Below are 23,651 nucleotides of genomic sequence, written 5' to 3'. Positions count from 1 at the left end.
CTATCATTCAACAAGGGCAAATTTAAAAATTTGCTTTTTTTTCCTCCACTGCTTTACCACTATACCTCCTGCGTGGGTACTCGGAGTTTCATCTAATGTACTATTTGATGGGTCGCTTCCACACAGCACAAAGGCGGTAGCTATCCGAACGGTAAATATTTCTTTCAATTTCGATAGATTCTCGAATTATTCTTGGCCAGCAGTAGCTAGTTTTGCACAGAACTTCAACATTAAAATCAACTGAGTGTCCTTGTTGGCACGTGTGCTCTGCTACTGCTGAACACGGGTGCCAACAAATAATACATTATTTAAATGCATGCCTATAAAGGGTACCATACTTCAATAGGGATTACCATTGGTACGGCTATTTTAATACACAATAGACAGGAAGGACAAGATCAAAATGCTCTCATTATGCACATGCATAATGTACGTTGACTCGGTAATCTCCCCCCCCCCCCCCACTTTGCGCGAGAGTGTCACAAATCTGGCTGTCGCCTGATGAAGCTAGTTGTAATTACTGGCAAAACGTCGTACTCCGATTATAAATGTTGTGGCTTGGCTCTCCAAAGTACCAGTGACGAATTGGCTTGTTCTGTTTCCGTGACAACCCTTACTAGTTGGCTGTATCGAGTGGTGGCGGGTTTTAACGACACGTTTATATATGTACGCGATCTAACCCAAAAAACACCTCTATGGATGATATTGGGCCCGAAAGCCTACGTGTTAAACCAAAATAAAAAAATATTTACAAAATAACAATAATTTCTAGTTTTCCTCATTCACATCGTGATTCGTATGAAAAGACATGAGATGATTGAGACATGTTAAATCATAAACTATTTATTAATATATATACAGATAGTCCTCGACTGCAATGTCCTTGTCCACAAGCAAACAGCGTTAGGATAGCAGCCTCCTTTAAAAGTCTGAGTAGATTTATATGCTGTAGAAGACAGTTGACGAATCCTCGCTGCTTGATTCCTCCTCGGATCCCTTCAGCAGTGAGTCGTCACCAGTCTTTTCTGCCTGCTCATTCTCCATGTGGCACCGCTGGGGTGGGTGCAATACGCCAGGAGACTCCTTATGCAGTGAGCAGCGAAGCAGGCCCATCTCTGCCTGCTCATCCTCAACGTGGAATTGAGGCGATGGCGGTGAGCTGGGGGCATCGGTGAGGAGGGTGTTACGGAGACGGCCCAGCTCTGCCTGCTGCAGAATCGTCTGTACGACGAAGCGCTCGCGGCGCATGCAGGCGCGCACATGGGATGGCGTGTCCGGGATGATGTATGCAATGCAGGCCTTCGTGAGTAACACCACGTGCTGCACACGTCCACACACAGGTAAAGGATTTTCAGTTTCAGGATTTGCATGTAAAGGGTGCTTACTAAATATAATATGGCAGCATCTCAAAGTGCTTTACATCTCAGGTCAACTATTCCGGGGACCTGCAGCCTAGGGATATTATATTGTTACGTCGTTTTTCCCAAATTAAATTAAGTCATTTGAGTAATTTTTGAACATTTGGCAAATTATACCGAGGCACTTTTTTTGAATTACTTAATGGATTTTTTACGTTCACTATGCAGCAGGCAACATTTATGATGTGCAGTTAATGCACCCACCGTATTCACCTGGGCAGCCGCAAATTACCGCAACAATCAGCAAACACTTACACTCGGCCATGTCACCACTACAAAGATTCCCTGTGTAGCCTTTCACAGACTGAGACAAGTGCATCTATGAAGGTTCGCACAGTGCCTGTGGGGGTGGTGTGCACGTTTATCTCGCCAGTGATGATTTTCACACACTTCATCAAGTACTAATTTTAAGACAGAATCAACTTAAAGGAAGCTCAACACTGGTTCTAATATTTTCCACTGTTGTTGGCTGTGGCCAGAAATAGTACTCCGGTCACACAGGATTGGTAGCGCAGTTCACAAACAACAACGCAGCCGCTCCCCTTCCCACAAGCACACATGCTTACGTGTGACAAATTGCATCAACAACATGAATCGTCTGCTGCATGATGAAAGTATTGTATTACCACTATTATTTGTGATCTCAGAAATACTGTGCAATTGTGAGGTGTAATAGCATTACTGGCATTATCTGTAATGACCCATTGACAATGATCACGGTTTGCTCTGCTGACCTTAACAACTGCTCACAGATGAGTCTATACGATGGTGCAGTAGTGTAAGGCTTTGCACACTAGACTTGCAATCCAGAGGTCACGGGTGTGAATTGATCTTTGGTCGTGGGAGTGTAAACAATGGTGAAAGTTTTTTTTTACATTCCACTGCCTCTATCCACCTAGCAGTGTAAATGGAATACATCCAGTCAATTGGTCGGCTGAGTTTGGTTCTGTCCAGTGTGGGAACTCCCACATCTTCCCAAGACGTCTGACCAGTGTGGAAGAGCAGTAAAAATACATCTTAAGGGTCTCTCTTGAGCTCCCTATAGCAGGAGCGCTTTTGCCATCAGTGACATGAGCAAGTAATTGGAGGGCTGTACCTTTATCTTTCAATGGGTTTATGAATGTGTGTGTGTCTGTGTGTGCATGTTGATGTGTACCTGCATGGCAATGACGAAGGCCAGCTTTGCCGTCAGTACTTGCCAGTACTGCTTGGTGACGGAGTAGGCTTGGGGATGATCCGGCGGGTAGCGATAACCTGGATACCTACACACGTACAACCACAAGCACGCATGGACTATATTGAGCAAAGTGCCTAGAAAGTAGAGTTGGCGCTAAATTGAACAAGTATGGTTGTGCACAAACGGTAAATGCGTTCACAGCCCTTAAAAAAATTCCGCTTCTGAAAGAGGGCCTTCCCACAACGTGCAGCTTGTGGGGGCTCTTTTGACAATGGTTCACGCTGGTCCATGCCAGGTTGGTGAAGGCAGGGAGTACAGATAATGGGAGAGCAATATAGCACAACTTTTAATTTTGCTGAACTACCCACTGCTGACAACCTAGCTCCACAGTCGCCTACTGCACCTGCATTGTGCATGGTGATCATCAATCTAAGCATGAACAAGGCTCAAGCCGGCTTGACTTCCGGAATCTAAGATCAGCTGTATTCGTGGTGATTTGATCATAGTCAAGTAAGGTTATATTAAATATCGATCAATATGGTTATATTGATTATAGTTGTGTATGCCAGCAATTCAAAAACGTTAGAGAAAAGGGTTGGTAGATCGCATCAATTTCTTAACTATCTGTGCTGAGGTGACCAGAAGATGGCTGTAGACCAAGTGGTTTCATGTCTGTGTGAACCTTTAAGCTTCATTTCAATATCATGGGTTCTCCAGGACCTCTTATTGCATCCCACATGCATAAAACCACCTTAAACTGGAATCCCAATGCACGGTCTGCCTGCAAAGGGATCTTGAGACTCAATTAAGCAGTCGTGGATCGATAGATAAATAAATAACATTACTCTTTAGCAAGGTAACAATGAGCTAGAATTTATATCAATCTATTATTATATTTCTCTAAGTGGGACTTTGGTTGTGAAGCCATCCCACCCGTACCCACTGCTCCCCCCCTCCAATTCCCCCCCCACCCCCTTTACTGTCCCCACCCACCATGCACACTCTTCCCCCAACCCTACCACAACCCCTTACTACCCAACTAAGCCAAACCCTGTGTCCACGGTAAGGGGCAGGGCATAAACAGAGGTGGGGCCTAGGGGAAGTGTGGGTCTTAAAAGGAAAGTCACGGAGTGAAAAGAGGAAGAGAACGAGCCTAATCAGGAAGGGGCGGAGCCAGGAGGACGCCACACCCAGAAGGATGTCGCATCTACCTGGACAACACACCCAGACATCAGTGCATCACATTCGCAGGGACGGCACCCCCGATAGCTGGGCATGACACTGAATGGCACAAACCTGCAGGTTGTGTGGATTGCCGGATCAAACCAGGCTGGCAGGATGTTGGGATAATTTTGCTCCTTGAAGTCGCTGATCTTGAAAATTGAAAAGCTGTCCTCCGTGTACCCATGCATTGTAGGCGAACCTGTGCCATACTCTGCTGAGTATCCATAATAATACACCAGGCGTGGGATGATGTCCGTTGTGAACGCCAAGATGCATGACTGTGGAATTAGCATACGGAGGCACAGCGATAGCGGTCACTTAGCATGCAATGATTTGACCAAGGCTTCTGAACATCTTACCTTGGCAATTACATTAATTTTCACAAATACAATTTGGGGGGTTGCTGCCAGAGTGAAATGGTTACCATATAAGGACTTGCAATCTGGCAGTCGTCAGTTCAGTCTCCTGACACAACAGTTGAAGCAATGGATCATTTTCTTAAATCTCCCCCACCTCTGTCCAATTAGCAATATAAATGGGTTCATCACTGTTTTAGCGCAGGTAATTCCACAACTTACAACATGTCTGGTCATCATGGAAGAGTAGGCCAAATACCGTGTAGAGGGGTTCTCTAGAGCTACCTTTAGTTGAGGCCCTTCTGCCAGCAGTGACATGAGCAAGCAATTGCAAGGCTTTACCTTTTGCGATTTTGGGAGAGAGTGGATAGGAGCGGTGGTGCAGTGATTCGTGCACTGCACTTTGAATTCAGCACACATGCAATTGACTTCCAGCTACGACTAACATCAGTGACAAGTGATACCCGAACCGCTCCTGGTCCCCCACTACACCTCTTCAAAAAACCTGCCATGACCAGAATGGTGAAGTATGGTAAAAAGAACCCACACGGCTAACATGACATGTTATGTTGAGCGAGAAAGCGAGCGGACAATCTGGCGACTTACATTGGTGATTACAGAGAGGGTGGCAATGATACTCAGAATGTCGGCCCAGGCTCCAATTCCTCTTGCTCGCGAAACCACAGGCCTCCTCATCTTTGTTACGAGCTTCCACGCGTCGACCCGCACTTCGATGATGTTGTTCAGCAGTGCGAGCAATGGCGCAAGTGGAAATGATGCCACGAAGAGAGTGACAAACCCGAATTGGATAACTGGGGTATATTTTGAGAATGGGTAGGGGGGCAAGGATAGGATAATGAGTGAAACAGGATATAGACACACACTCTTAATGCTGTTATGTTGTGATTACTTTAAGCAAACAAAACATGTTTTCAATGCATTGAATGTGTTTTAGTCAAAGGAGACCCCAAAATATGATCACATTTTCGTATCATTTGTTCACAAATTATCGTGTCCATTACATTGGCCACTGAGATGCGACCAGCCACTACCATCTTTAATGCTCAGCTCTGGTTCACCTGGGTTTCTTTTGCACCATTTTCCACCACTAGGTGGCTATAATAACTAGATCACATCCTGTATTGAGGACTCCATTAACCGTACCACACATTTTTAGGCATATGCACTGTGGCTGAAATGCCAACAAATCACAGCAGTTAACCACAGTGGACATGATGCACAAGAGTTTTAAATAAATAGTAAGGGGGAGAAACGTCAACCCAAGCTGACCAATGTAGCTGCATTGGTTAGCAGACAAGAGGAGCAAATATGTGCTCCTATTGTTTCTAAAACTTAACTCCGTACATATGCACATACACGCATGCTCAAAGACAATTGTGTTACAGTATATCCATAGATTGGTGCCTATGGCCAAATCACCCAGTATGCGTCAGATTTAATCAGATCCCAGAAGTTAAGGAGAGCTGAGCCTGAAAATTGGTTGGATGGGTGACCATGCAATAGTTATTGTGGGGTTGTGAGCAGCATAGGACAGTGCAGCAAATTACATTGTTGTATTGTACATCTAAGCTCTTACATCTGTGCTCCCTGCCTTCAACAACCCGAAGTGTGGGTAATTTCCCTCCCACAACAATGTCCGACAGATACACAGGGGCCGTACACACATGCCTATATAGTCAAATGATACCCAATTGTGTGTTTTTTTTATAATAAAGTAAAACGCGTTGACTCCATAGTGTGATCCTCTGAGCTCATTGTACCCATCTCGAGGTATTCATCAAAGAGTCCAAGTGGGCTCTGGGGCTGTAGGTCCATGTCTTGCTCCCAGCGCGTGTAGACAGCCTCAGGCCTTAGCTTGGCCCGACGCTGGGCCCACCAATTGCTGAACCATCTGGGGAATTGTGGAGGGAGGTACGCATGTGCAGACACAGAGACCCCCTTACACACGTGCATATCCATTTGTTCATCAACACTAGGTTTGCTATTTCATAGCTTTCCACTGCGTTTTCAGGTTGTATCATGTGAATATCCCAAGCACGTGGAGCGAAACGTCAAGACATGCCAAACAATATGCGGTATGACACAAAACATGTCAGAGAGCTGTACAAAACAACTGCTAAAACCTAAGTAGTAGCTGTTTTTCATTTAGCCCGTTGTCAATCCACTACACTCTTTCAGTCATGGGAGTTGCTTGTCTAATATTATGAAACTATGTACGAAGCGTCTGATCGGAATATCGCATGATACTAACGAGGTGAACTTTGTCCACTTGACTGGTGTTCACTGCTTAACCAGTGCACACTGCTAATAAGCTGTCGACCCGACTTTTCGCTGAATGCGTTTTCACACAACACATTTGCATTGTAACATGGTTCTTATATTTGGGAAAACTTTTCACACAACGTGGAACGTGTCCATTATAATGTTGAATGCACACTGTTAAAACGCTGAACGCGGCCATTATAATGCTTTCCTGAGCAGTCGACGATGAACGACTGTCTTGAGTTGCGCGGCTGAGCAGTTTGATACAGGATGCCGAATGATACAGTAACACGGCAGCCTAGCCTGAGTTGTTTATCCCACTTTGGAATGACTGCAGGTTGAATGTACTGTGAAAATGTGATTAACTCAGTAATTCCTTGCTTTGCGCGTTTTTTACTTCAGGCGGAAATTTTCAGGAACGCATCTACCGCGTTACACGAGGAAACGCCGTAATCAGACTTCACAGCTTTCATGTGTTCATGCGATACTTACGGGATGATGACCTCCTGAAAATTGCCAACCATCTGCTTCACTACCATGATGACAGTGAGTTGAGAAGTCAGTTCAAAGAGACAGCCGTTTGGGGGACACTGGAGGGGGGATGGGGTGGAGAATAGATTCAGGTTAAACACTGAAGATATGAAATATTGGGTAATACATATATGGATACCACACATCATTTCTAATGATTCTCTCACATTCTTCTCTTCAGTCAATTGCACACTGCAAAAGTGACGGCTCCATATGTTAGAGGGGACAGTGATTAAGAATATCAATATTCTCCAGATTATAAGAAACACTTTCCCCCTCCCCCTCATGTATTTTAAATAAAGAAAATGGTGGCGCATCTGATAATGTTTTGTTTGTTGTCCTTCCCCCACACATCCGATGCAGACTGTGTACGGTGCAAAATAAGTTCAACACACAACATGCATACTGCAGTTGGTGTTTAGTATCAGGTGAGTTTAATTCCAGAGCATCGTCTAGTAAATATAATAATCGTAAAACATGAAATTAAGTTGGTAGAAAACACAGAGGCACTTAAATAATAAGCTCTATTCTTTATCCTTTATGTGTATTGTTTTTGAGAGGATATCAATCAATGAATCGCCCTCGTGACGATTTTCTGCAAATCTGCAGCAGAAGAAGTAGGCACCTTAATATAACACCAAATATACTCATAATAATCATCTCATGTGTCAACAAGTCTGCCTTCAAACAGAAACATGAGCAACAGGGGCACATTTTGGGCAATGGACTTTCTTCCGAGCATAGACTGCAAATACTCAGGGTGACTCTGAATGGCAATTATGTAAATGTTAAACTACGTGTCATTAACACTGTCTTAATGACATTGATTTAACGTGTGCACAACGCAATGCTGCTTAATTCCTTACTCCAGAATTGGTTCTTGATATATTACGGGGCCGTTCTCTAACACAACGTGCTCCACTGCGCCACAGTGAGTCATAGGTAGTGGCTAAATATATCCTTGAGGGGGTCTGAAATACTGTACATTTTTAAGGATGATCAAATATATAATTTTAAATAAATGGCGTTTGATAAATACGGTATATAATTGAAAATGTCCAATGAGAGACCACAAGGGTAGTACTTGCAAAGTATGTGATAAACTAACACCCTCAAGTTAACTGGGTTACCAATTGCATCAGTCTAACACGTGTTCTGCTCGTGGTGACCTCGTGCTCTCTCAAGTCTGGTTTCGAAAACTTTTTTACTCCGGAGACTGTGTTAATGCTAGAGCTGGTGACCAGGTGTGAAGACAATGAGGCCTTTTAGAGTTCCAAAAGAAAGAGTCCTTATTTCGACATTTCACCAACAGCATGGTGTGAAGACAATTGTTGGGAAAAATATCAACTACAAAAGTAAAACATAAAAATGTTGTACAAACAGCATAGAAAAGACAGGGCCAACCCCTCAGATCTACACACCTCCTCGATTCTCCATTTTCCAAAGTAAGTGTAGCTTCCGGGGAAGCCGATGAATTTCCCTTTGAAAAATGCAATGTAGAAAGACGCCGAGTAGAAGTTGACGAACTGAAATAAGAATTTCTTGAACGTCAGCCGATACTCATATTCTCCTTGCGTCTTGGGCATCTCTGTGGGTATGATACAAAGGCACACAGGAACACAGACATCAAACAGGGCAATCGGTTTTGATGTTACTTACATAGTTTCTGGCACACAGGCTACGAAAAGCCACTGATAATGATGCCGCATTGAGGAATAGCAACATTTCACAATGTGACGTGCTTTGATATCCATTAAAATGAATTTGAAGATCAAAAGTGAATTTCAAAGATGTTGCTGGGGAATGAGTGACAGTGGACAAGTTGTTTACCAGGTGTTGTTCACCACATTCACCCTGTGGAGTGTCCTTCAGTCTCCATTTGCAATTAAGCCATTTACACTGTCCGTATGATGTCTGAAAGCCAGTGCACTTGATTTTCAAATATCTTTAAGGTGTATTAAATTTCGATTTAAAGCTTTCGTGACTGCAAGGATTCATTTTCTTTGGTTCTTTCGGTAAAGTCACGTAGAATGAGAATAAAATAATAAATTGATAAAATAAAATAACACAATAATATTCTCACGACGCTTCGGCCACAACACAAGCGGCCTTCATCAGGTGAAGGGACGAGACTGTCTGGAGGACAGCGCTAATTATCATGGGTCACCTTTCAGAGGGGGTGCAGGCTTCAGCAGGATAAATTACTAATAAAGGGCTCAGTAGCGGGCAACATGACCAACACAAGCAGAGAGCTGTTTGCTGGCTAGAAGGTAGCAATGCAGCAGTGAGGGTCAGCCCACAATTACATTCAGTGATTCAATGGATCGAGAGGTGAAATCAGAGCGCTAAGTTGGCACCATTGAGATCCTGGGTTTAAATCCAGGCAGCGACCTCTGGTAACATGTGTTCTCAAGTGCAGTAAATTAATGGCTTCAGGACTATTACTAATGATGGCATTACATCTGTAACATACACCATTTGGTTCATCACTTAATTTGGTGAAATTTTAGTTGTGAGAATGAGCAATTTGACTGTTACGAGATTAACATTATATTCCGTAGCAGTGTGGATTGAAAAGTGCTTCCCTCTAATGTGTGAACCAGAGTTCACTTGAATGAAGGGTCTCAGAGGTAGCTCACTTCAAGGGCCATTTCATGACATTAAGGGTTGCACTGGTCTACAAGAGATCCCATTGGATACTTCATCTCAAGACACGATTCTGATAGCCCAATCGGAATGAAACTGGAGGAAAAATTTAACAGAGTTCTGACAAAAACAGGCAGTAGTTGAACAAGTGATTGGATGATGCACTGATGCTGCTATTCATGGCCTCATGGTGCAAGGTTAAAATCATGATGACATTTTACAGCGACAATATTTACCATGCACAACATTTATCCAATCTTCAAATTTACATGTGTTCTCTGGTGGCGTATAATAAAATAAACATATGCAAACCGTGATGGTGATGACACCTACCCAGATCAGTGAGGACGAGGGCCAGCTTGTCGTAACCTTTGTTGAGTAGTAATATGATTACGATGTTGAGGATGGAGGCCGTGATGGTGGTAACCATATCAGGTGTGAGTAGGGCACCGATCACCTTGATCTTGGTCACATGATTGGGGATACTCGAGGAGAGTATGCCAAAGATGGACAGGCGGTAAACAACCACACCCAAAATTGCAGCAAGAATCAGGAGGATCTGCCAGTAACACAAGAAACACAGAGGTGGGTGAGATTTACAGTCTTGTAGCTCTTTTCCACTGTATAACCAAGCCGTGAGTTAGCTGTGCCAAGCTAGCCTGGTGTGACTCAGGAGGTGCCAGTTCGTTTGTCTACTGCAGAACCAAATGACTGGCAAAACGTCGTACTCAGATTGTAGATATTGTGGATTTGCTGTACTAGTAACGAATTGGCATGTTCTGTTTACGTGAACAACTTTACTAATTGGCTGTGTCGGGTGGTGGTGGGTTTCATGGCATATATTTACGCGATCTAACCCAAAAAAAAATATTATGGATGATATTGGTCGCGAAAAGCTTACATGTTAAACAGAACCTGAGCTGTTTCGCTAACATCACACACAATGAACGTGTAATGGTAACGTCACTTGGTCAAATGTAGAAAATGATGCAATGTTATGAAAGGAATTACTATCCCTGGCCCTGCTAGACCTCGAGCCAGGTTCAGATGTGAAGTTGAGACCAAAAGCTACAAGGCCAAGGTGAGGCCAAGGCGGCAGCTTTTTAGGCCACAATCAGTGTCAAGGTCACTCAAGGTTGGGTGCGCTAGTATGAGGCCAGTGTCAAGGTCGGTACCTCTAAGAAACCTCCTCGGACTGAGGCCACACACTCAAGGCCAAGGAGCTGAGGACATGTTTTTCATCTGGCCTTAAGGCCGAGTACTGGTCTCGAGAAACCCAAATCGAGGTTGACAGGAGCAGGTGGATAACATGATATGGCTCATGAGGTATTCATTGCCTTGGGGCAGCAGTAGATATTTCAGGTGATTGGATTGACAAAGGGCTGTAAGTTATATAATTATGCATGTATCTATACCCCCACTTGTAATCACTCAATGGATCACACAGGAGGAACAACATAGTTTGAGAGCGATTCTGACTGGGGGAGCAGCGTGTGGAGGTTGGGATTGGGTCAAGTAAAAATATATATGTATAACCCGTATATGAATCCACTGCTGGATGGTGGCCTCCCCAAACCTGTGCAGGTTGTCAGGGTTATTTTCCCATACTTCACCATGCACACCAGTACAGGTTGGTAAAGGATGGAAGCATGAGAATGCAGTTCTCTGTTGGCCACAAGGTAGCTCTGCAGCAGCCTACAGTCCATTTTGTGCATGATGGTTACCGATTCGTGCAGTACCCAGGCTCAAAACCTGCTTCGCCTCCAAGATGAGGCACATAGCAGGTGACTTGACCATAGCTCACTGGATCAGGAGAAGGGGTTCAATGTTGCTGTTGAGTTGGCGGACTCACCCAGAACAACACCATGATCCCAGAGAGGCAGTAACGGAACCTCAGTATCCTCTTAGGCATATGAGGCTCCTCCTCCTGCACTCACAATGCACGGACATAGACGGAAAAGCATTTGTATATAGATTAGTCTGTAGGAGTGACCAATGTTAGTGTGAGCCGTTAAGGTTGACTGATGAACCATTATTTGTTTTCCCCACTACTAGTTAAGCATGCGATGATATAAAGGAATGGATTTGATGGTTCTGATGTCTGAGAGTTGAGCTGGCAGCGCTGAGATTCATTGGCTTGAATCCAGGCAGCTGCCTACAATTAAACTAAGTAGTAAGCCGATCAGCCTGGTCACCAATATTACATTTGTTTCTTTTCTTAATTTGGCCAAATTTCACCTTTCAGAATAAAAAAAGATTAGTTTGACCATCATGAACATTTCTTTGTAGCAGGGCTGATGGGAAAGGGCCACCCTCTAGTGTGTGTTCACTTGAAGGGATCTTAGAAGTAATTATGTAACATCTGCTTGAGCAAACCTTTCCATAACATAGAGTTCCAAATGGACATTGTTTCATAACGATTCCGATAGTACAATCGGGATAATATTGGGAGGAAAACAAAATTGAGCAAAGGCCAACAAATATGTTAGAAGAAAAACTAGGAAAACAGTGAACAGTTACACATGCAACAGTACAAAACAGAGGTGTGTGTGTGCAATGAGGTAGTCGCCGTGGTGACAGCAAAAAGCATTACCATGGTGATGATGTTACATTTCGTGGTCGTGCAGCGAGCCAGGTACTCGGGCCGGATGGGGTCTCCCTCCTCCGCCGCTGCCGTCAGGTCCCAGCGGTATGCGAGCGATGCCTGGCGACGCTTCCAAAATTCCAGGAACACCGTGGCTGTTGCGACACACCACACGGGGAGGATTTACTTTGAAAAGTAATTTGACTATCGATTGCTCAAGGGTTCAAAAGTTACCTAATGTAGTCTGTTTAATGTAATGTTCAAAGTAACTTCATTAGTATTTTTTTTGTCTTTCATAAATACCTTTATTGGCTTTTTTTGGTACATTGCCACAATTTTATCCCACTTGCACCATGAGTGGCATGGCATGAGATTGAGATTTCTTTTGGATCTATAACAGAGCAGTGCTGCTCTTCGTGTTACAAAACGTTACACAAAAGCGAATGTCACAGAGCTACCTCTGTGATCTCTAATCCACATAGTAGGGGTAGCTCTTTCCCAACTGCTTTGCCACGGAGAGGAGCGTTTGTTACGTGATAGTCAAGCTAACATTTTTATTCTCAGAGCTGGAATGTAGCCAAATTAAGTACAGAAGCAACTTCAACATTATGGATTTTTTCTATTTGTTGTGCAGATATCGGTGATTGAGTTGAGACCATCATCTCGCTATAATTGAAAAACTTGTTTAATCGCAGGTGGCCACTTTCATTTCAACACAGAATCTCAGCGACGGCAACGCAGCACTCTGAACTCTGAGCCACCTGGCCACTTTGTATTTTTCATGGAATCGCCTTGGGGTAGCGCATTCGTTGCTTGTTGCAGAGGTTCGTGGTTCAAATTATGTGGCTGCCCTGATTAATATTGCCGGTGTATTAATTACACAAAAATACACACCATCTGCTTCACAGTGGACATTAAAGATTATCGGTTATCATTCGTAAGAGTAGGACAATGTGTACAAGTCATGGTCCAAATGTGCCCTCATTGAGCAGTGGGTTCATAATAGGACTGTCAGGATCACTGCATACGAACATTGCAAGACATGATGGTACTGTATATGGTTGTACGTATGTATGTTGAACTTCTTTAACACTGTACGTGGCCAAATGTGCTCATCATCATTGCAAACATGTTGATACTTGTCACTGTGTCTGGACAATGTGTGCCAATGCTTAGAATCACTTACCCCAAAGTCCCATGAAAACTGCGAAGAATATGGTGACTGGATTTTCATACATGTGTGAAGTCTGCAACGGCACAATCAGAGGTGTTAGTCACAATTAAACCTTAAATCTTAGCATCCACGTCTTTTCAATATCAACAGCAGGAAAGTAACGATGCATCGATTGATTTTTAAGTTAAAATAGATTAATCACTCATGAAACATCCATTAAATTGTGGAGATGACAATGCTCTACAATGTCTGATATTATAGTGCTATTCATGTATCAAACAAATCTGTATAAATGTGACAGAAAGAGCAAAATAAGCAATGGGCAGTTCCATGATTGTGGACATACATTTCAGACACTTTAAAGTGAATAATCATTATTTCGGCATGACATGTCAACTAATTAGCACTGAAATTCAGATTTCAAAATACTTTGTCCACTTGTATTGATCGTGGAGAAATACTCATGAAATACATCGTGTCGGATTTACTCAAAGTAACTTTTGCACTCCCGCTGGGATGTGACGATGCATTCATTTTCATGTATTTGTCTAACCATCGACTTAGTCCATTAAAATACCCTATTTGCTAAAACTATAACTAACTACCCTCAGAATGATCACACGTGTATTATTAGTATAATATTTTTTTAACACCCACACGAATGGCAGCATAGTGTTTAGCATGATGTGCTGCAATCTAGTGATCATGGTTAATGTTAATGATACAATCTCAGCAACGTGAGTTGGCTTTGTGATAATGATGCACATCACCAATAACCAATAAGTATCCTTATTTAGAGGGAACATCGATGGTGTATTTGTGTGATACCTTCGCAGTCTCGCAGGTATCATTTAGCCTCCAAAAGGTGCATTTTTGGTCACACTGGGGACACATGACCAGGGATCCTCCGATGGTGTTGTTGCATATTTCTCCACTGCACACATAGACACGCACGAACATAAACACACTAATGGGCATAATACACTTGGATGAGAAATATAATTTGTCTAAAGGTCATGCCACCTTTGAATGTGTCATACCCTCCCTTTAAACAAAGTCAGACTAAATTATGGGTTCCAACGTCGAGCATTTTCCAAAGTAAAATGTATTTCCTGATGTTTAATTATAATTTTCGTTGATATCAGTGGTGTAACATCTCTATGTATTGATTTCCAGGGGTGTTTACAGCCCTTTTATCAATCCACTTCTGGCTGAGGGCCTCCCCACACCTCGTGGGTCATGAGGGCTATTTAATTCTAGTCATCCCACACTGGTCAGTACGGGTTGAATATGGGAAGCGAAGACTCCAGACACAGAGTACAGCAATGTATTTCCTGCACTTGCTCCCCGCTGTCCGTCATGCAGCTCCACAGAGTCTATGTGTGTAAGTCGTATTATAAGGATACGTTTCACATTTAAACATTTTGGATTTGAATATGTTTTGCTTTTGATTTTCGGATTATTTACAATTCGTAAGAATGTACAATATATTCATGTGAACAAGAGTGACGAAACCCGATGCCACGTGATACGTGTCGTCGTGAGTGACGTCACAATGGGCGATGTCATGTTTTCTGAGCAATCCAAAACAATGTTTAATTTTCCCTGGATTGTCCGAAATATTGTAGCTAGGCTTGATTTTTTGGATTTACTTTTAGAAACAGAGACATTTGGAACATATATACATATACAATATATTGAATGTACTATATTTGTACTGTATATGTATATAAACTGTATGAGATTGTATATATGTGCATATGTACTTTAATAGTGAAATGTTAAAGATGTGGCCCTGAAATTGCTTGCTCATGCCACTGCTGGTGGAAGGTCCTCCACTAAAGAATGCTCTAGATTGCCCATCGAGATGATATTTGGCCTACTCCTCCATGATGGCCAGACGTCTTGGACACGGTGGGAGTACCCACATTTTACCCCATCACATCTGAACTGCCAATCATCTAACTGCGGTGTCTCCGTTTATACTGCTGAGCATATGTGGGATAATTGAAGAAACCTAGCCATTATTTCAGCTGCCATGCCAGGCGATCACACTGGAAATCTATAAACTGCAATTCTAGAAATGTAACTATTACACCATGGCAGCATCCCATGGGATTGTATATAAGTGTATATGTATGTCTATATGTACTTTACGTGTATATGTACTTGTGTATAGCCTTAGTAGGTGCTTGCTGATACTCATTGTTCAGTCTGTATTGCTATACAGGAGATCTGTGTGAGTTCTACATCTGACACATGAGTGTATGTGTGTGTGTGTTTGTATGCATTTGTCTGTATGCATGTGTCGGGCCAGTACCTAGTGATGTCACGGTCCTTGCTGAATACTCCAAAGAAAAAGGAGATCAGGCCGACGATTGCAGCGAAGATCAGCATCTTTGTGTAGAAGCCGAGCCATGCAAAATAGAGCCCCACTTGCTCCCCGAAGTATGACCTGTGCCGACAACATCACTCGCACACACAGCGCAAACATCACCAACCGCACATGGCACCAGTGGTGTAGCTATCGAATATGTAAGCAAGGACCATGGGCTGGAGGGAAATGTGAAGAGCAGGGAAGGCATGGGCAAATGCTATTCTGGAACTCCATTTCCCCAGCCATCTGTGCTATCAACTCCCAGCTAGCATTCAAGTCCAGCCTTAGGACCTTTCTGGACAGAGCACGTCCCTAAGAGGTACGATGGCCTGTGGTCGAGACTAAGAATGATGTGGCAGTCAAGAGAAGGAATGCGTCTGAGAGGATGTGCACCACAGAGATTTAAGTAATGAAATCAGCATGTGTGCAGGAGCCACATGGATCGTTGCATCAGGAGACTGGGAGAGATGGCGAAGGCTTGGGGAAGTCTTCATCCAGCAGTGGATAGGGCATGAACTTACCGCACAAGGTCAAGAGGCTGCTCCTTGAAAGAGCGCCCGGCTCTCGCCCACTCCCGTCGCAGCGTGTTGCGGTCGCCCAGCGTGTTCGGGTTTTTGGTGGGATGAACAGACTCACTCTGACATGGGGAAAGCAATTGTTAGTCACAAACACTGCATGGACATTCACAAATTACCAGCTCCACCCCCCCAAAACTCTGCCATGGCGCTGCTGTGGTGTAATGGTGTTGCACACTTGCACACTGCACTGGACATGGGAACGACAGTTAAAACAATGACCACGTTTCTTAATCACGCTGCTTCTTCCCAGCAAGCAGTGTAAATGGGTGCACCCACAGTTAATCTATTGGTTGTTCACGTGTTGTGGGATGAAGTGTGGGTACTTCTAATTCTTCCAAAGACTTCTGTCCCACGTGAAATAGTCGGCCAAATACCCTTGAGAATGGCTCTCTAGAGTGCTCGTGGAGTCCTTTCCAATGCATGGATATTGAACTTCTTTTGCACCGTATGTAGTCAACCATGCAAATCAGAGGTGTGTTTAGTGAGCTGGGGAACCTGGACACCTATGCGGCGCATCTCTGTGGGACACTAATGTTAAGTATGTGGTAAGCTTTAGACTATGCAATAGCATCCTAAACAGGTGTGCAATTCAGGTGTTGTACATAGGCCTCCCGTAAGGTGTCAGTGTGCCCTCCACCCCCTACCCCCCCAACAACTTACGTCATGCAGTGGATAGGCTGCAGTATAGCAGCCATTTTCAATCATTTGGTTGATATTTAATATGTTCGTGCTGTCTTGTGGCATGGGGTTTTGCAGCATGTAGTGGACCTGTGTGAGCACACATGACACACATGACAAACATTACATGCATGAAACATAGGGCTGGGTGGGTAAGCTATTATTGACTCACTCCACTCTGAAATGTTTCCCCCTCTCCAACCACCACCAGCCTACACAGTTATAATGGGCCCACAACTCTTATTGAGTCCCGACTCGGAAAGGTCCATAGAACACTCCAAAAACTGAAGCAGATATGTACCGATTTCAGCAAGTACAATATCCAGATTTCAAGGAGACATTTTATGCATGCTTCCCATGCACAAAGGCAATTTATTCAGAATACAATACTATCAAAACCCCAAATGCCCATAATATTGGCTCGACAGGATACCTGCTCACCAAGAACCATATCAACAGTAGTCTTTCATTCTTTTGTTGTGCAGGGGAGAGTGATTGAGGGGACGTGGTTATATAATGTGGGCAGGACTTACAAAGGGTGGGGCTGCTAGCTCACCATGTCTCCTGGTTAAGCATCCCAAAAATTTGGTAGCTTTCTCTACAGGGACACATATTACCACAACCCATAAATCATAAATCCAGGCATTCTTAATAAACCATAATGATTTACACTTCTAACCACATGTCACTCAGAGATCGCAAGTTGCGATACAGAGCTGAAAACTTTAATTAAAATTATAAAAACACGACAAAACCCTATTAAATTAACTTGTTTTTGCAAAAAAACCACCTCATTCTGGCATTATTTATACAGCATTATTGATACAAACGTACGATTTGGCTGCGTACGGCCGGTGGGATGAGGACGTCATGATCCTTTATAGGATAGATGTCCTGCTGCGAACGCCGGTAGGGTGCCGTGAAATAGTCCGGTTGTTTGGGCACGGCTCCCGGCTTCAGGTGGTGAATATTTCCCAGGTAGTGAAGAGGCCCACTGTCTGAGCCTGACACCTGGGGGAGGTCGCTCTCCTTGAGTGGCACCTGTTTGATTTTAAATGTATTAAACCCTTTGCCTCGAGCACATGGAATCATCATCAGCCAAAATCAGTCCACGAATGGATGAAGGTCTCCCCAAGTTGTTGCAATCTATACAAGTCCTATAATACAACAAGTCCTTTAATACAACAAGTCCTATAATACAACAAATCCTATAATACAGCAAGTCCTATAATACAACGTTCTATACAAGTCCTATAATACAACAAGTCCTATAATACAACAAGTCCTTTAATACAAGTCCTATAATACAACAATTCCTATAATACAACAAGTCCTATAATACAACAAGTCCTATAATACAAGTCCAATAATACAACAAGTCCTATAATACAACAAGTCCTATAATACAAGTCCTATAATACAACAAGTCCTATAATACAACAAGTCCTATAATACAACAAGTCCTATAATACAACATTCTATACAAGTCCAATAATACAACAAGTCCTATAATAATACAAGTCCTATAATACAACAAGTCCTATAATACAACAAGTCCTATAATACAACAAGTCCTATAATAATACAAGTCCTATAATACAACAAGTCCTATAATACAACAAGTCCTATAATACAACAAGTCCTATAATACAACAAGTCCTATAATACAACAAGTCCTATAATACAACAAGTCCTATAATACAACATTCTATACAAGTCCTATAATACAAGTCCTATAATACAACAAGTCCTATAATACAACAAGTCCTATAATGCAACAATTAATATGCCAAAAGCCTCCGCTGCATATCCCACCCACTCTTCAAGTTGTCCCACCAATATCCCCAGTCATGAGCACACGCACATGAGCCAATCTTATCTCGCCATCTCTATGATATACATCATCTTGGGCACGTTCTCTCCTTCTGCTGCCACTCCAATGTCATTTTCGGCCAGCAGACATCATCCCTTCAAGCAACGTGCCCTTCCCGAGCCCATTCACTTTTCTAAAAAGAGTCAATATGTTGCTAATATGCATATTTTTCCAAATGTACGTTTTTCTAATCCGTTTGTATATTTACGTCTCTCGATATCTCGTAATGTCAGTGCTACGATTATTATCGTTGAACGTCATAAATTATAATCATCACAATCATCACCCTCACCATCATACTCTGTATCACATGCATGATCATCGCAATTATCATCACAACCATGATGAATCTTCACAAACATTATTGTCATCACATTCATTATCACCATCATAATCACAATCATCACCACAATCATCATCACAATCATCGGCATCATCATGATCATCATTACAATGACCATCAGAATCTTGCCTGGATGTGTAGAATCTCGGCATAGGTGGTGAGTGGGTTCCATGGCGCGTGTACTTTCACAAAGGTGGTGCGTCCGCTCACCGACTCCTAGTGGATGGCACGAAGTTCATCGTCAGACTCTAGATGAGTGCATTTAGTTGTATTTATTAGACTTTGTTTGACCAGGTGAGAGTTCAAGGGAACCGGATGGTCTCATTTGGAAGAGTGTCCACGGCCGCGTGGATTTTCGTGCTTGTGTCACGTGTTGTTAGCACCTCGTGCCGATCAACGTGTGGCACAACCCAAAAGCAAATTGCATAATGTACGTGCAGTTATCGAACACTTATTACTACAGTATAAATAGCTGGCATGCCACATTAAGGTGGAGACTGTTATACCCTCCAGTATAAATGGGTAAGCCACAATTAATCCATCTTAAGATTGTGCATGGTGGGGTAAAGTATGGGTATTCGCTATCTCTTTCAAGACGTCTGGCAAGCATAGAAGAGTAGGCCATATACCCTCCAGCGGGGATCTTTAGCGCTCCTACTCAAGGAATGTATGCCAGCAGTGATATTATGAAGCAATCACAGTCTAACACCTTTTTATTTGTATACAGTGTCTGTCATCTATAGCAGAGAGACACGCAGGAAACTTACCTCCTTGGGTTCAATCTCGAGATCTAGCCCCATCTTCATCAGGCTTGCCTGATATTCGGTCCTCTTCTTCTGTCAAACAAAATTGACCATCTGTGTTATACATTGTTCTCAGTTGTGTCACTGTGGGAGTCAAGTCAAGAGGTGAGGAAACTTCTTGAACTCTTACAGTGAGTAGAGCCTCACATGGGAATCAATCAGAGAACGGCTCTGCAAAGTAGCATCACTGAACTGCTTCAGTCGGTGTCACTTCAGCAGACCTTAATAAAATAAAAATTTGCACAGCTCTTTGTCAATCAACTGTTTGAGTTCACCTTATTTGTTACAGGGATGGTCTCACTTAGCTAGTTGCTTTGCTATTTTACAAGGGAGATAGATCCATTGTGCGTGGGTACAATAGCAACAAAATAAACAAAAACATCAATATTGCAGAGAATGCATACTGGGTACTTCAGCACTGTTGTAATAGTTTTCCATTTGGCAGTTAGAATGTGGATATTACATGTATCCTGTAAGTTATGTCTGGGTGTCGGTGTTTGCAATATGAAAGTGGTGTATTTATTTAGGAGTTGTGGATGGAGTGTGATACGTAACGATAATTGATTGTTGTTCGCCAAAGCAGTGAGGCGTATGGTTCAGGGTATGGATGTGCGAGTTGAGTGATGGGAGTCTAGCGTTCATTGACTAGCGTGGTCTGCAGTTGACGATACAGTTTGATAAAGGATGTATACTGTGGATTTAAAGACTCGTATGGAGGTGGCAGGGTGACTCAGCAGTCAGAGAGCTGAGCTGGCACCACTGCGTCAAACCTAGGTTTAGAGGCGTGTGGTGTTGCACGTGGGGAGGGGTGATAATGCTGGGTGCAGGAAGGTGGAGCATTATTTGTAGGTTCCTCGTTCTCACCTGATTGTTGATGGCGTCCTGAGAATGGACCTCATCATCGAACGCGAGGATGAAATCGATCCGACGGACTCCATCGCAAAAGTAGACAGTGTCCTACACGCAAAGGCAAGCACACACACGAATATGAGAGATGTAATAGCTTATGCATGAAATGTATATTTATTCATAAGCTCATGATACATGTATCAGGACATAAGTTAATCTGCTATTTGTATGCAAGTTGTTTATTGCTATGATGATGTACTAGTTTACCCAGGAAAACCTCAATGAGTTTACATTTTTATTTTCAAGGAGGGTCCTACCAAGTTCTGTTTTTTTGCAGTCGAGAACGAAGTTGCTTAGTTTAATTCCAATTGAATAATTTGCATGTATTTTTTCAGCATTGGTACGTTTGGCCAATACCAGTTACACTGTGTCATTTAGCTATGGGAGGAAACCAGAGACCTGGAGAAATATGTACACAAAGCATCTAGCCCCTGTGCATTATACAAAAAACATCAGTATTTTCTAAAGTGCATTGTGGTAATGGTATCTTAAACCACCATCAAAATAAAGGTGAGCAAATGTGACAGACTAACAGCAGCAGTTATGCAGTGATATGCAACTGTGGACCGGTGTAATCCTCATTCGGACTCATCAGCACAGTATAGTCACCAAAACGCACTGCTGCAAAGGCTGGAAATCTATAAATGAGGAGCAGCCATGTCTACACTTTGGGGCCCATTAGTTGGCGAATGCAAACAACTAAATCTGTAAATACCAGGAATCTCCCATCTTTGACATTAGCCAAGTTAATTTATAGGCTGTGCAAATCCACGTTGTGCCGCATCGTACCTGGGCCAGGGTAGATTGAAATGATGACGTCGAAAAGTCTTGTGGCACCGTTGAAGGCTGAGCCTCATGCCCCTCCGCTCCCTCCTCCTCATTCATTCTCTCCACGAGCTCTGCATAGGTAATGTGGGGGTAGAGGGTTCATTGCATTAGGGACAGGGGAGGCAGGTGCAAGGATGGGAATGTCGGTAAAGAACCGCACATGGTACTCATGTGTAAAGCTTTCTCATAAATGTCGACGCTGCTCCAGTGTGAGTACACCTGTGGTATAAAGTTGTATTACCATTAGGGGACTTTTACCCCATTGAATATCGTACACTTTAACAAAGCCGTGCCCAGCATGGTCAGACACAAACCAGGGCAAAAAATATTAGTTGGAATATGCAAAGTCATTTTTGCCCTGACAGCTTGTCAGCTATACTCTTTGGTTCTTTCGGTAAAGTCACGTAGGTGGAAAAAAAATAGAAATAGAAATAAATCACGACGTTTCGAATGCAACATAAGCACTCATCATCAGGTGTGACAACCACAGCAAGGAAACTGTTTTACTGAAGTGGGAGAGAAACCAGGGTTAGGGCAGTTAAATAAGTCAGAGAGGGGGAGAGTGGGGGGTGAATGGGGCGAGGAGTGCGAGCGCTGCAAGCGCTGCAGAGACGCTGAGAGTAAAAAAAGAGGCAACATAATTACTGCCAAGATGGAAGCTTGTCAGCTTCTGCGAGAGCTTCCCCGTGACCACACAGATCATGGTGGTTACTTGACCACATTTCAATTGAAGTGCTGTCGCCCCGACAGTTCTGTTCCTTCATCTGAAGAAGGCCACTTGTGTTGTGGCCAAAACGTCGTGATTTTTGTTGTTTTATTTTTTACCTACGTGACTTTACCCAATAGAACCAAAGAGTATGGATCCTTGCAGTCACGAAAGCTTCAAATCCACATTTCACCACTCTGGTTAATGTGGGTTGGTGAAGACGTATAGTATGTATAGTACAACCAATTTTGATGGACTGCCCTTTGCTGCCCACCATGTAGCCCGACACTACACTTTTAGACCTGTTATGCACTATCCTGGCTCAAACCCTGCTGAGCGTCCGATTAAAACACTGACGAGATCTCAATATTTAAAAGTGGCCCAAAGCCCCGTCATAGCACGAACATTACACTTTACCTATCTCAACAAATGTGGACATCATGAATCTTTGGTCTAATCTCAGATCTTGTGAGTTAGAACTCGGGGGCTCCTCATGCACAGCCAGCCAAGGATAACTCCCCGCTATAGTGACGTCACAGGAAAAGGACGTGACGTCACCTAAATATGGGCGTGGTCAAAAGCGGCCCCATCCCCCGCTCTTCCCGACCTTGCTTCCCCCCTTGCCGAGGTTACCCACATGAACAATAATAATAAATCATAGATGTACATTATGAAAGAATCAATTATTTTTCACAAAACTGCTCCTGTACGACCTTTTGCCAATCCCCTGCTGGAGAGCCTCTTGACGATTGCACGAATCGTGTTGGTTATTTGCACATACTTCACCATGCCGGTGAGTATGGGTTGGTAAAGGAAAAGGAGGAGCATTAACGTACAAACAAAAACCTATTTTACTAGAATGCCTTCTGCTTCCCATCATGTAGCCTGTAACACCTGGTATGCGCTATCCAGACTCCAACCTCCTTAACGTTAGATGGAGACATCTGGCACATCCCCAGCAGTTTTGTCTACAGGCTCAACATATAACACAAACACACCTCCCTAACACTAACGTTAAACTTTACCTATCTCGACGAAGGTAGACATCGTGAATCTTTGATTTTTTCTCGAATTCAGAGTCAGAAGTCAGGAGCTCCTCGCGTGCACAGGCAGCCCACGATAAAGTCCGACCCAGAATGATGTCACCGTGACGTCAGTTAAAT

The 23,651-nt window shown here is 43.2% G+C and overlaps 1 protein-coding gene across 1 annotated transcript; it reads right to left on the bottom strand.

Moving 5' to 3' along the window:
- Positions 1-827: 827 nt before the first annotated feature.
- Positions 828-16,413, bottom strand: LOC142906385 (anoctamin-5-like; the record flags this gene model as incomplete). The annotated part of the gene is made up of 14 exons (XM_076054042.1): positions 828-1,320; positions 2,575-2,680; positions 3,892-4,097; positions 4,782-4,987; positions 5,957-6,087; positions 6,951-7,048; positions 8,411-8,577; positions 9,969-10,194; positions 11,488-11,562; positions 12,229-12,374; positions 13,406-13,466; positions 14,222-14,327; positions 15,714-15,848; positions 16,292-16,413. Coding segments are annotated over 14 exons (2,166 nt in total), but the record flags the coding sequence as incomplete, so codon positions are not given.
- Positions 16,414-23,651: the final 7,238 nt, after the last annotated feature.

Source organism: Petromyzon marinus, chromosome 64 (genome assembly GCF_048934315.1).
Source record: "Petromyzon marinus isolate PM22_M1 ecotype Great Lakes invasive population chromosome 64, UKy_Petmar_22M1.pri1.0, whole genome shotgun sequence".
NCBI classification, from domain to species: Eukaryota; Metazoa; Chordata; class Hyperoartia; order Petromyzontiformes; family Petromyzontidae; genus Petromyzon; species Petromyzon marinus.
The sequence above is the reverse complement of the archived record's forward strand: the minus strand, read 5'-3'. Positions and strand labels throughout refer to the sequence as shown.